At 39.3% G+C, this 15,314-nt stretch overlaps 2 protein-coding genes across 2 annotated transcripts in view; one reads left to right on the forward strand and one right to left on the reverse strand.

The window, feature by feature from the left end:
• nonC (serine/threonine-protein kinase Smg1) overlaps positions 1-15,314 on the forward strand; it is a 58,702-nt gene that overhangs the window by 12,804 nt on the left and 30,584 nt on the right. The window lies entirely within an intron of this gene.
• Positions 4,485-11,505, reverse strand: mAChR-C (muscarinic Acetylcholine Receptor, C-type). Its single transcript, XM_067778687.1, has 3 exons — positions 11,018-11,505; positions 10,638-10,944; positions 4,485-5,190 (listed from the first exon to the last, which is right to left on the reverse strand). The coding sequence occupies exons 1-3, from the start codon at positions 11,503-11,505 to the stop codon at positions 4,801-4,803; spliced, it is 1,185 nt and encodes a 394-aa protein (XP_067634788.1). The 3' UTR covers positions 4,485-4,800.

Genomic DNA, 15,314 nt, shown 5'->3' on the forward strand with positions numbered 1-15,314 from the left:
TTGCAAGCAGGGCATACATTTTGTATGTCGGGGTTGATTCTGGATAGGTAAGAGTTTAACCTGTTACAGTATCCAGAACGAAGTTGAGCAAGAGTGACACGCGTTTCCCTGGGGAGTATGCGTTCCTCTTCTGCGAGTTCTGGATATTTTTCTTCAAGTACTGGATTCACCGGGCAATTCCCGACATAAAGTCCGACGCCTGTCTATGGAGTTCACCAAGGACCTGCTTGTGTTTTTCCGCTTCATACGGCTGGGTTCTCAGGTGCCGTATTTCCTCAAAATGCTTACGGAGATGACTCCTTAGGCCCCTAGGCGGTGCTGGTTCGTCAATCAGATGTCTGTTGGGATGCCCAGGTTTCTGGGTATTCAACAGAAACTGTTTGGTCAGCATCTCATTTCTCTCCCTGATGGGGAGTATTCTCGCCTCATTATGCAGATGGTGTTCTGGGGACATAAGAAGACAGCCCGTGGCGATTCTGAGAGCAGTATTTTGGCAGGCCTGTAGTTTCTTCCAGTGGGTGGTTTTTAGGCTTGGCGACCATATGGGTGACGCGTAGCACGTAATCGGCTGGCTAATTGCTTTGTATGTGGTCAAGAGCGTTTCTTTATCTTTTACCCAGGTACTGCCAGCAAGGGATTTGAGGATTTTATTACGGCTCTGAATTCTTGGAACAATTGCGGTTGCGTGCGCACCAAAATGTAGATCCTGATCAAACGTCACACCCAAGATTTTGGGGTGTAGGACAGTCGGTAGCGTAGTGCCATCGACGTGGATGTTCAATATGGTCGACATTAATGAGGGTTTTAAAAGGGAGTGGTGGTAGTTGTATAGGTGGACGCCTTTTCGAGATATCGCCATAAAGGTGGACCAGGGGTGACTCTAGAATGTGTTTGTACGATATGGGTATCAAATTAAAGGTATTAATGAGGGTTTTAAAAGGGAGTGGTGGTAGTTGTATAGGTGGTCGCCTTTTCGAGATATTAGCATAAAGGTGGACCAGGGGGGACTCTAGAATGCGTTTGTACAATATGGGTATCAAACGAAATGTGTTAATGAGTATTTTAAAAGGGATTGGGCCTTAGTTCTATAGGTGGACGCGTTTTCGAGATGTCGCCATAAAGGTGGACCAGGGGGACTCTAGAATATGTTTGTACGATATGGGTATCAAATTAAAGGTATGAATGAGGGTTTTAAAAAGGAGTGGTGGTAGTTTCATAGGTGGTCGCCTTTTCGAGATATAGGCATAAAGGTGGACCAGGGGTGACTCTAGAATTTGTTTGTACGATATGGGTATCAAATGAAAGGTGTTAATGAGTATTTTAAAAGGGCGTGGGGCTTAGTTCTATAGGTGGACACCTTTTCGAGATAACGCCATAAAGGTGGATCAGGGGTGACTAGAATGTGTTTGTACGATATCGGTATCAAATGAAAGGTGTTAATGAGTATTTTAAAAGGGCGTGGGGCTTAGTTCTATAGGTGGACACCTTTTCGAGATATCGCCGTAAAGGTGGACCAGGGGTGACTCTAGGATGTGTTTGTACGATATGGGTATCAAATTAAAGGTATTAATGAGGGTTTTAAAAGGGAATGGTGGTAGTTGTATAGGTGGTCGCCTTTTCGAGATATTGGCATAAAGGTGGACCAGGGGTGACTCTAGAATGCGTTTGTACAATATGGGTATCAAACGAAATGTGTTAATGAGTATTTTAAAAGGGATTGGGCCTTAGTTCTATAGGTGGACGCGTTTTCGAGATGTCGCCATAAAGGTGGACCAGGGGGACTCTAGAATATGTTTGTACGATATGGGTATCAAATTAAAGGTATGAATGAGGGTTTTAAAAAGGAGTGGTGGTAGTTTCATAGGTGGTCGCCTTTTCGAGATATGGGCATAAAGGTGGACCAGGGGTGACTCTAGAATTTGTTTGTACGATATGGGTATCAAATGAAAGGTGTTAATGAGTATTTTAAAAGGGCGTGGGGCTTAGTTCTATAGGTGGACACCTTTTCGAGATAACGCCATAAAGGTGGATCAGGGGTGACTAGAATGTGTTTGTACGATATTGGTATCAAATTAAATGTATTAATGAGGGTTTAAAAGGGAGTGGTGGTAGTTGTATAGGTGGCCGCCTTTTCGAGATATCGGCATAAAGGTGGACCAGGGGGGACTCTAGAATGTGTTTGTACGATATGGGTATCAAATTAAAGGTATTAATGAGGGTTTTAAAAGGGAGTTGTGGTAGTTGTATAGGTGGTCTCATTTTCGAGATATCGGCATAAAGGTGGACCAGGGTGAATTTAGAATGCGTTTGTACAATATGGGTATCAAACGAAAGGTATTAATGAGTATTTTAAAAGGGAGTGGGCCTTAGCTTTATGGGTGGACGCCTTCGCGAGATATAGCTATAAAGGTGGACCAGGGGAGACTCTAGAATATGTCTGTACGATATGGGTGTCAAATGAAAGGTGTTAATGAGTATTTTAAAAGGGCGTGGGGCTTAGTTCTATAGGTGGACGCCTTTTCGAGATATCGCCATAAAGGTGGACCAGGGGTGACTCTAGAATGTGTTTGTACGATATGGGTATAAAATTAAAGGTATTAATGAGGCTTTTAAAAGGGAGTGGTGGTAGTTGTATATGTGAAGGCGTTTTCCAGATATCGACCAAAATGTGGAACAGGGTGACCCAGAACATCATCTGTTGGATACCGCTAATTTATTTATATATATAATACCACGAACAGTATTCTTGCCAAGATTTCAAGGGTTTTTTATTTCGCCCTGCAGAACTTTTTCATTTCATTCTACTTAATATGGTAGGTGTCACACCCATTTTACAAAGTTTTTTTCTAAAGTTATATTTTGCGTCAATAAACTAATCCATATACCATTTTTCATCCCTTTTTTCGTATTTGGTATAGAATTATGGCATTTTTTTCGTTTTTCGTAATTTTCGATATCGAAAAAGTGGGCGTGGTCATAGTCCGATTTCGACCATTTTTTATACCAATACAGAGTGAGTTCAGATAAGTACGTGAACTGAGTTTAGTAAAGATATATCGGTTTTTGCTCAAGTTATCGTGTTAACGCGGAAGGACAGACGGTCGACTGTGTATAAAAACTGGGCGTGGCTTCAACCGATTTCGCCCTTTTTCACAGAAATAAGTTATCGTCCCAGAATCTAAGCCCCTACCAAATTCCACAAGGATTGGTAAATTTTTGTTCGACCTATGGCATTAAAAGTATCCTAGACAAATTAAATGAAAAAGGGCGGAGCCACGCCCATTTTGAAATTTTCTTTTATTTTTGCATTTTGTTGCACCACATCATTACTGGAGTTGAATGTTGACATAATTTACTTATATACTGCAAAGATATTAAATTTTTTGTTAAAATTTGACTTAAAAAAAAATTTTTTTTAAAAGTCGGCGTGGTCGTTCTCCGATTTTGCTAATTTTTATTAGGCATACATATAGTAATAGGAGTTACGTTCCTGCCAAATTTCATCATGATATCTTCAACGACTGCCAAATTACAGCTTGCAAAAGTTTTAAATTACCTTCTTTTAAAAGTGGGCGGTGCCACGCCCATTGTCCAAAATTTTACTAATTTTCTATACAGCGTCATGAGTTCAACTCACCTACCAAGTTTCATCGCTTTATTCGTCTTTGGTAATGAATTATCGCACTTTTTCGGTTTTTCGAAATTTTCGATATCGAAAAAGTGGGCGTGGTTATAGTCCGATATTGTTCATTTTAAATAGCGATCTGAGATGAGTGCTGAGGAACCTAATTTTATCAAGATACCTCAAAATTTACTCAAGTTATCGTGTTAACGGACGGACGGACGGACGGACATGGCCTAATCAAATTTTTTTTGGATCCTGATGATTTTGATATATGGAAGTCTATATCTATCTCGATTCCTTTATACCTGTACAACCAACCGTTATCCAATCAAAGTTAATATACTCTGTGAGCTCTGCTCAACTGAGTATAATTAAAAGGACCACGACGAAAATTGGAAGAGAAGCTCTGCCTTAAGTCTCTTCGGAGGTTATCGCGCTTTATATTCATTTTTTTTTATTTATGTGTAGAAAGCAGGAACAGAAGGTCATGCAGCTTCTTCGTGGGCTAATACGTCCTTTCTCAATAAAAATAGAGACACAATTTAAAAATATTATGGTCAAAACTTTTGGGTATTCGTCACTTTTTATTCTATTTTATGCAGAGACGTAACGCTATAGAGAATCGCCAACGACGGACAGCAATAGAAATTGTCCACCTAGCGGTGGGCAATTCACCACATTACCTACTTGAAGATTTGCAAAAAGCGCGGTGTTTTCGTTCAAAATTTCACAAAAAGTTATCGAACACGTTAAAAAATAGTTTAATTGTGGTTATTATATTAAAATGAATTTCTTCGAGCGTTGGAATTGACGAATTTCATGCCACATTTCCCCAATGGTGAATTACCTACCCGCGATTTGATGGTTTATTGCTTCCAACTATTCGTTCTGTTTGCGGTTCTCTTTACCTTTACGTCTCTGATTTTATGTTGAATTTATGTGTGTTTATCTACATTCATCATTGAAGCCCGAACACATAAGATTTTCGATGCAGCATCGTACGTGGGTCCCCATACAAACAACTCATCTGTCAGCGCACGATGCTGCATCAAAAATCTTATGTGTTGGCGCCTTTAATATTTCATAAATTAAAAACTTGTTCCTTTATTTTGTCTTATCCCTTCTGTCTATCATATGCATTTGTCAGTTACCCATTACACTTTACGACACTCTCTTCAATATCCTACTTTTTCGTTAATAAACTTTTCGTTCCTCCTAACCGCCGCTTCAACCATTGGCAATGGTATAACAGATATTGGTATTGTCCAACTTCGGGGTGGTGAATTTTGTATTGAATGCTTATTACTATACACCAAAAAATCTATTTTATTTGGATTGTGATAGTTTGGATTTTTGCAACATAATAAACGGCAATAAGCACGTCGAAATGTCGCATTTTTCCAACAATAAATAACTGGATTCATGGCCGAATTACTAACGGCCAAAGAGAAGGCCACTTTGTACACAATCGTTGACTTGTTGTAAATATTTAGTATTTCCATGCAAACAACAATGACATAAGTTAGCCAACATATGGAGAAACAACCCATAATGATAATAACGACCTGTGAATGGGAAAATTAATAAAAAAATAAAATTAAAATTAAAAAAAAAAAAAATACATTAGGGAAGAAGTTGAATTGAAAACAAGTAAGGAAGGCTAAGTTCGGTTGTAACCGAACATTACATACTCAGCTGAGAGCGTTGGAGACAAGATAAGGGAAAATCACCATGTAGGAAAATTAACCAAGAGGAACCCTGGAATGTGTTTATATGACATGGGTATCAAATGGAAGGTATTAAAGAGTATTTTAGAAGGGAGTGGGCCATAAAGGTGGACCAGGGGTGACTCTAGAATATGTTTGTACGATATGGGTATCAAATTAAAGGTATGAATGAGGGTTTTGAAAAGGAGTGGTGGTAGTTGTATAGGTGGACGCCTTTTCGAGATATCGCCATAAAGGTGGACCAGGAGTGACTCTAGAATGTGTTTGTACGATATCAAATTAAAGGTATTAATGAGGGGTTTAAAAGGGAGTGGCCCTTAGTTGTATATGTGAAGACGTTTTCGAGATATCGACCAAAATGTGGACCAGAGTGATCCAGAACATCATCTGTCGGGTACCACTAATTTATTTATAGATGTAATACCGCGAACAGGCAGGAATCCATGATTCCAAGGGCTTTTAATTTCGCCCCGCAGAACTTTTTCATTGCCTTCTACTTAATATGGTAGGTGTCACACATATTGTACAAAGTTTTTTCCAAAGTTATATTTTGCGTCAAAAAACCAATTCAATCACCATGTTTCATCCCTTTTTTCGTAATTTTCATATCGAAAAAGTGGGCGTGGTCATAGTCGGATTTCGCCCATTTTAATACCAAGATAAAGTGAGTTCAGATAAGTACGTGAACTAAGTTTAGTAAAGATATATCGATTTTTGCTCAGGTTATCGTATTAAGGGCCGAGCGGAAGGACAGACGGTCGACTGTGCATTAAAAGTTATCTAGACGAATTAAATGAAAAAGGGCGGAGCCACGCCCATTATGAAACTTTCTTTAATTTGTATTTTGTTGCATCATATCATTACTGGAGTTGAATGTTGACATAATTTACTTATATACTGTAAAGATATTAAATTTTTTGTAAAAAATTGACTTAATTTTTTTTTTTTTTAAAGTGGGCGTGTTCGTCATCCGATTTTGGTAATTTTTATTTAGCACACATATAGTAATAGGAGTCACGTTCCTGCCAAATTTTATCATGATATCTTCAACGACTGCCAAATTACAACTTGCAAAACTTTTAAATTACCTTCTTTTAAAAGTGGGCCCCGCCCATTGTGCAAAATTGTACTACTTTTCTATTCTGCGTCATAAGGTCAACCCACCTCCCAATTTCAACGCCTTATCCGTCTTTGGTAATGAATTATCGCACTTTTTCGGTTTTTCGAAATTTTCGATATCGAAAAAATGAGCGTGGTTATAGTCCGATTTCGTCCATTTTAAATAGCGATCTGAGATGAGCGCCCAGGAACTTACATACCAAATTTCATTAAGATACCTCAAAATTTACTCAAGTTGTCTTGTCTACGGACGGACGGACGGACGGACATGTCTAAATGAATTTCTTTTTTCGCCCAGATCATTTTGATATATAGAAGTCTATATCTATCTCGATTAGTTTATGCCGTTACGGATTACCGTTATGCGAACAAAAGTAATATCCTCTGTGAGCTCTGCTCAGCTAAGTATAAAAAAGTATGTGTACATGTTCTATGATATTGACTAAACTATTTAATAAATATTGATATTAGAGGAAAAATACAAAGCTTACAAACGGCGATGGTTACTAAGACATGTTTCTGAATTTCACTTCTTCATCAGCTAGCTTTTTGGAAGCTGAGTATTGAACTCGAAATCTCCAACATTCATACTTTATACTAGTGTAAAGGCAGATGTCTTTAACCACTCAGCCAGTGTTGCCTTTTTTGTTGCTATTCCTTTTATTCACCATTTAGGTACATACTTCTATACGCTTTTTAATGTCTCGCTAGTTAAATACAGATGATATTTAATATATTTATTTGTGTAGATTGAATTTTCATAACAACATTTTACATATTTATTTATTTATTAGACAACGATTTATTTTATACATTTTAATGTTACACTTTTGGAATAATATTTTATGATTTTGTTTTTTTTTTGGTTTTTTTTTTGATAAGAAAAATTTCCACTTATACCTTTTTATGACTAAGATAAGCGCCGTATAGTATTGCCTATTTTTAGGCGCTCATTTCGTTTTGATTATATAACTGCTGCGGCCATTGTAATAGACACAATTACAATTAAAGTTCAGAATTTTCACTTCAAGTTCAGAAAATTACAATTCAAATTCAGAAAATTAAAATTTTCTGAACTTAACTGGAATAGGTGTAGACCTGAATCCAAATATTCCAGGCAAGGCCTTTTAAAAGATTTTCGGCATTATTTATACGCCTCTTTCGTGATTCATTGAGGATCTTATGAGAATGATGTCTGGACCCTTAGGGCATCAGTTGGGAATCTTCTCAGAATAATTTCGTACTGTTTTGTGATTAGTTTGGGATGATTTTGGAATGACTTTGCTCCCGTTTTCTAAAAAATTCGAGACCTTTTCGTGATGATGTAAATACTGCCTTGTGATGAGTTTGGATGTCTGGGAGGTCATCTCGAATTTACTTAATGACTTTTTCGGAATTGTTTAGAGACTATTTCGGTACCCTTTCGGGCCTTTTTCGGAACCATGTCGGGGTGGTTTTGTGGCAATTTCATTATACTTTCGTAACTATTTGAGAAGAGTTAGACGAGTTATCGGTTTTCTTAAAATCAATAACCGTTATCAGTTTGTTAATAGGTCATTATCGGTTTGTTGTCGGTTTGTTATTGCTTCGTTATCTGCGTATTACCAATACCATATTATCGAAACCATAACTAAATAAAAAAAACCTGTCTTCGTATTTAGATGAAACGAACCGAATGCCTGCTGTCATCAAGCAAAGAGTCAGCGCATTTGCCGTATGACAATCATGTCACTGTTGGCAGCCATAATTTGGAAATAACTAGTAAAGGACTTCGTTTATTTGAGAACCAGCATTAGTACAAACAACAACGTAAGTCTAGAAATCCAGCGAAGAATCACTCCTCCCAACAAATGCTACTTTGGACTGAGTAGGCAATTGAAAGGTAAACTCCTCTCTGGGAAACGAAGATCATACTCTACAAGTAACTTATCATACCTGTTCTACTATATGGTGCAGAAGCTGGGATCATGACAACATCAGATGAGGCGGATCTGGCAGTGTGAAAGAGAAAAGTTCATCGAAAGATTTATGGGCCTCTACGCATCGATATTTAATGATGAGCTGAACGAGATTTATGCAGACACCAAAATAACGCAGAAACTATGCTTGCTAGGTCATGTTATGTGAATTAAAGATGATGATGTGTCCAATAAAATATTCTTACCGCAGCCCGTCTGTGGAAGCAAGGGGAGAGGGAAGCCCTACTCCGCTGCAAGGACCAGCCGGAAAACGATTTAATTTCCCTTGATGTTACCAATTGGCATCAGTTAGCCCATTGAAGAAGCGACTTGCGCGACTTGTTGGACGACCAAACTCATTTGAACGGATAAGCGCCAATTAAGTAAATCAGAACCGAAGGCCTCTAGAAAACTATAGGCGGTTGTTACTTACGCGGCATCTTTTTATGACTTTACAACTACTTTAACAACTGAATTTTATAGTTAACTTAGGCGGTTTATTTTCGGTCAGCTACTAATTAGCTTCTTTTTATGTAATTGATATTATTTGCTGTATGTTAGCTTTATCTTTTATTTCAAATTAAGCGCACCCATTTCAGTGACCGAGGGTATCAATTTTGTTAACAATGATTGTTATCAATATGCCTAATTTAAGCACATAACAAAACAAGTAAGGAAGTCTAAGTTCGGGTGAAAACGAACATTACATACCCAGCTGTACACTTTAAATGCTGTTGTTGTTTGTTTTGTGTGCCTAAAGGTGTTACAAGGCTGTGCAATAATACATATACATATGGTTCTATTCTGAACTAACTTTCGTTTAAAAGAATCAAAAAGGATACATAGGCTAACACCAATGACCTTGAGCGGGTAGTAATGCAGTTTTGCTTCAGATATGGGGATTTCCCTACTGTTTATTTTAAAATAAAAATATAACAGAAGATAAATATAAACACACAAGTGCTATTGTACTAAAAAGCGTTATTACAAATAAAGGGCAGGGTTATTAACGCAATTTTCCAACTTTTACTAGAAATAGCTTATTACCTGCATCTACGCACTTTTACAAAATCTTTTATATAAAAGAAGGCGATTTAACCGATTTAGTCCATTTTTACTGAAAATATTTCCTGTTAAACACTAAATTTTTCGTCGAGTTATGGCTCCAGAAACGTTGGGAAATGCATTGTAAGAAAGGGGCAGTGCCACGCCCATTTTTCAAGATTTGAATTTTTCCCATTTCTTGTTATAGTGGCACAAAATACGATTGGTACAAAAATATTTTTCGCTAAGAGTCATTTATATAAAAGTGGGCGTGGTCCTTAACCAATCTTATCCATTTTTACTAGAAATATTTCCTTCTATAAGGAAAATATGTGTCCCAATTTTGTTACGATATGCCAATTTTTCTCGAGTTATGGCTTCCGAAACATAGAAACTTGCTTAGTCATAAAAGGGGCGGTGGTACGCCCATTTTTTAAAATTTGAAGGTTTTCTAATTTATTGTTATAAATCCACTTGGGAAAAGAAATACCATTGATATAAAGCTCTTACATGCAAAGATATAGCTTATTTTATTCGTCCGCGACCCTTTTTAAAATCGTTTATATAAAAGTGGGCGTGGTCCTTACCCGTTTTCGTTAATTTTTCTTCAAAGCATTCCTTATAGTAAAGGAAACTTCTCTGCCGAATTTTGTTACAATAGGTTTAATGATTTTTGATTTATAATTAATAATATTTGTAAAATTGATTTTATCACAACTGGGCGGTGCCACGCTCATTTAAAAAAAATTTTCAAATTTTTATCAAGAGTCAATATCAGTCCACACGTAAAATTTTAACATTCTAGGTGTATTATTTACTAAATAATCAGATTTTTTGTGAGTTTTCCGAAATGGGGCAGTTTTCCAAAGTGGGCGTGGTTATCATCCGATTTCGCTCATTTTCATTTGGTGAAGATATCTCAATATTTACTCAAGTTATCGTGTTAACGGACAGACGGACGGCCGGACGGACGGACATGTCACAATCAATTTTTTTTCGATACTGATAATTTTGATATATGGAAGTCTATATCTATCTCGATTTCTTTATACCTGTACAACCAACCGTTATCCAATCAAAGTTATAATACCCTCTGTACAAGTACAGCTGGGTATAAAAACACGCAAGCAACAAGTGGTTTTATATATTCAATCATACACTCACCTGCATAGACTTCCAGTCTGGCAATAGGTTATGTAGCCTACACTGAGTGCCACGATTGCAATGTGTTTGTTTCGATTGTTTTGTCGCTTCACGCATAATGCGCCCATAAATCATTAGCATAACCAACCAGATCAATACAAAACCAGGCGTAATAAGCCCCGCCATATACCACCATGGCAAAACTTCATAAAATTCACATTCAATGGCAGTGCTAAAATGATTAATGAATACCGGCACTAGGGCAACAATTGCGCCTGTCAACCAATTAAACGTAATAATGATTAGGCACACGCGTCGTGTCATGTAACTGAAAATTAGAAAAAAAAAACAACATAAAAGAATCTTCGTATCTTCTTCACCTGAGACCACTAACAACTCACCGACGATAATGCAATGCATATAATATCGCTATATATCGATCCACAGCAATGGCAATCAGCGTTAAAATCGACACGCAACAGGTGAAGATCATAATGAAAAATCGCAATAAACAAAGATTTTCCGATGTACCCAAATTAAAGCCCAAATAGAAAGCGCTATGATAGGGCAATGATATACCAACTGCAAAATCGGATATCGCCAGCGATAATATGAATAGATTCGAGATTAAGCTACGCAAACGACGACAACTGACTATGGCCAGTATGGTGAGAGCATTCCCAGCTAAAATGCACACCATAATAAACGCATTGTATGTAACCCAAAATATGGTGATATCGGTGATGCCTTTAGGGGCATGAATTGGCCTGGTGAGAAGTGTAGATTGCGTCGAGTTGGGAGTTAGTACTGCTTCTGTTGTTAAGGATATGTTATGCGTTGTGAGGTCCTCTATCACTATTGATTCTAAATCCAATTCGATTGGCGTCATTTTGTTTGTCATTTCTTGTATTACATTTTTATTAATTCAATTTATCAAGCAAATTCACATATACATTATTTACTGTTACTGATTTTGAGTATTCAACCGATTTATTTTACTCTCTTCCGTTCTCGTAAATTTGTGTTCTTAAATGTGGTGTAATCAAAATGAGACTGAGCTCATAACTTCACGCGATGCTTTGCATTCGATATAAAAATATCTGCAAATCTTCCCACGCCGCACAGTGAGAAATTTTGATATATTTATAGTTGACTAGAGTTTAACCCTGTCACTTGGCCACTTAAGCTGAGATATGCAGCAAAATTTTATGTTATCGTACAAAGTGGCAAAGTTAAACTCTAGTCAACGTTAACTAGAGTTTAAACTCGCACTGAAAACCCCGGGGTTAATGTCAAAATAGGCAAAACTACCGATAGCGTTTTACAATATCTATTTGTTACCAACAATTTGAGAAACGAGCGGAATTTCGTGTATCCGCTATTAAGCTCGACTCGTTTTGTAGCGAGTTATTTAACCACTGCCGATAATTGCCGCTAGATGGGTCTAACTCTCCTTTGCGCGCCTAGCCTGGAGAGTTACAAATAAGCATACATGCAAGCAAAGCTAATATAAGAGTTAATAAGGAGACTTTGACACTCAAATTAATTTTTTATACTCAACGTGCTTTGCACACAAGTATATTCACCCTTATTGTCATTGTCGTCGTCGTCACTGAACGACGGCGACTCACGACGACGTGTTAAATTCGGTATTGCCATCGTCGTTTTCGATAACTATTGACGACTATCGATATATGTTTGGTATTGGCTAAGCAAATTTGCTGTCGTCGTCGCTCTCACACGACGCCATTTGTGTCGACGCAGTTTTTACTGACGACAGAAAGAAAATTCGTAAGTAAAACATTTATTTTTTAATTAATTAAATACGCAAATATGTAATATGCATTGTTTTTTTAGATAATCAAAATGAAAACGAGTGCGCAACAATTCGAGGTTCGTGTAGCTGGGCTAGAAAAAATCGGTTAGGTTAGGTTGAACTGGTCGGTCCATGAGGACCTCACATAGACTGAATAAGTCCGTAGTGTTACCAGAAGTTTATTTTAACGACCAAACTGAAAAACTCTATCAAAAACCAGCACCTATGTTATAAAATAACTCCGTCCTCTTGGAAAATACTAGAAGCTTCCTAGGATTTAAGCCACTTGCTGCTTCTAGATCTGACAGCTGTATCACTCCTAATAGCTGGAGTCTTAGCCTGGCAAGCGTAGGGCAACAGCACAGAACGTGCTCAATCGTTTCCTCCCCCAGCCCGCACTTCCTACATCTGCTATCACTGACCAAGCCTAAAAAATCGGAGTTATTTCTGATTTTTTTCTATTAAGTCTCAGCTCCTCTTTATTATTTTCGTCACTAAATTTTTTGTAAAATCTTGAAATGAAATATTTAAACAAATCTCAAATCGCGAAAAAATATACAGAAATAGTAAAAAAATCGAACAGCTGATCCAGAAATGACAGAGATGGTATATTTTCATTTCGTTTTATCGATAAATTGGCGTCGTCGTCTCAACAACCTTAGCCAATACCGGTTTGGTGTCGAAGTGACGACGACGTCCATACGATCTGACGTCGACTGAAATACGACGACGATGTCGACTTCCCAAGACAGTCGGTTCTATGTACCGGAGCGACTCGGGATTTTTCCCGACCAAGGACTGTCATTTCAGTGTGACCCCATTTTATTTGTTGCGTCCCTCCCACAAATTGTCATCCTCCCAGCAGCTCCTTGCAGCAGGACTGCTCCATATTCTCTTACTCCGGGAAGGCATCGAATCCAATCCGGGTCCGTCTCCTGACCCCGGTCCTGAGAAATGGTTTTGCTGCATCTGCGGGAAAAGAAGCTTTTTAGGACGGTCATACTCTGTTCAGTGTGTCTCGTGTAAGGGTGGTTGCATCGGACAGGTTGTTCAGGGCTTGATCCCAAAACCCGACGTCCACGTAACTTTTATATATCTTTTGTGGCACCTTGCTGTTCACGCCCAAGGGCGTCCCGTAGTCTACGCCTAAGCGCCCCCCGCTACCTTCCAGCAGCCCCGCTGCTCAGCAAGCCACAACAAGTACCCGCTGCTGCTCGCGCCCCACGGCGCCAACAACTCAAACAGCTGCTACCACTCATAACTACTACCTTCGTAGTAGAGTCGGTAGCAATGCTGAGCATCAGCCCCTGCCCCCGTATTGTCCACAGGAAAGACGGCGAGAGCGGAAATGGAGGCGGCCTCGCTTTTATCATACACCACTCTGTGCAATATTATATATTTGATCCTGCCATCGACCGCAGGGACAATGTCTTAGAACGTCAAGGCCTATCTGTCCGGTCAGGCGATGCAAACCTAGAAATCATCAACATCTACATCCCTCCTGCCACCTGTTGCCCCAGTGGATACCGCCCTAATATCAGAGCCTTACTCACTGGCAACAATCGCATTATCTTAGGCGATTTCAATGCCCATCACGATCTATGGCAGTCAAACTTGCGGTCGGACAGTAGGGGTGAGATGTTGGCGGATCAAATAGAAGAAACGACGTTCTGCACAATAAACAGAGACGCCCCCACACGTATGGTAGGAAGCTGTCACAGTTCGCCAGATATCTCAATTGTTAGCGCAGAACTCGTAAACTGCGTCAACTGGCAGCCGATGGTAACATTGGCATCCGACCACCTGCCTATACTTATTTCGCTCGAGCGTACCGCCGACTTCATCGTCACCGAAAAACGCACTTTCATAAACTTCAAAAAAAGGAAAGTGGGAAGAATATAAATCTTTTACAGACAACCGCTTTGCTGCCCTCCCTATCCCGACTGATGCCCGCGAAGGGGAGCGTGCCTTCCGTAAGGTCATTGAATCCGCCTCGGCACGTTTCATTCCCGCCGGGATAATTCCCGAAATCCGCCCCACTTCCCGGCGGAGGCCGCAAACTTAGCGAGAGAACGTGACCTTATAAGACAGCTTGATCCAGGCGACCCCCAAATAAGGGATATAAACCAACGCATCAGATTGCTTGTGGACGAACACAAGCGGGCGAAATGGGAGGAGCACCTAAGAGGTTGTAACCTCTCTACCGGTGTGGGTAAACTTTGCTCCACCGTAAAGTCCCTATCGAATCCGACTAAGCACAAAGACAAAGTTTCCATCGCCTTTGGCGACAAAGTGCTGTCGGATGCGAAAAAATGCGCGAGCGCTTTCTGCCGACAACATATAACGCATCCTACGGTCGACAAAGATAGACGGAGAGCCAATAGACACGCACATAAACACAAATTCAGCGCGTCACCAAACACCATCACCGCTAAAGAGGTTGAGGACGCCATTGGTCGCGCTAAACCATCCAAAGCAGTGGGCCTAGACGGCACAGCCATGTCGATGCTTAAAAGCCTAGGGAAAGAGGGTTTCAAATATTTAGCGCATGTCTTCAACCTGTCTCTTTCCACCTTTGTCATACCCGAGAAATGGAAAATGGCCAAGGTGGTCCCGCTACTAAAGCCTGGGAAACAAGCTAACATAGGAGATTCGTATCGTCCGATATCTCTCCTATCGCCAGTAGCAAAGACGCTTGAAGCCATTTTGCTCCCTTATTTCCAAGCAAATTTGCAGCTAGCCTCTCATCAGCATGGCTTCAGAAACCTCCATAGTACTACCACCGCGGTAAATGTCATTAGCACCCAGATAAATTGCGGTTTAAATCAATACCCCACCATAGAACAGTACTCGTAGCGCTAGACTTATCAAAAGCTTTTGAT

This window comes from Eurosta solidaginis, chromosome 4 (genome assembly GCF_040869045.1).
Source record: "Eurosta solidaginis isolate ZX-2024a chromosome 4, ASM4086904v1, whole genome shotgun sequence".
NCBI classification, from domain to species: Eukaryota; Metazoa; Arthropoda; class Insecta; order Diptera; family Tephritidae; genus Eurosta; species Eurosta solidaginis.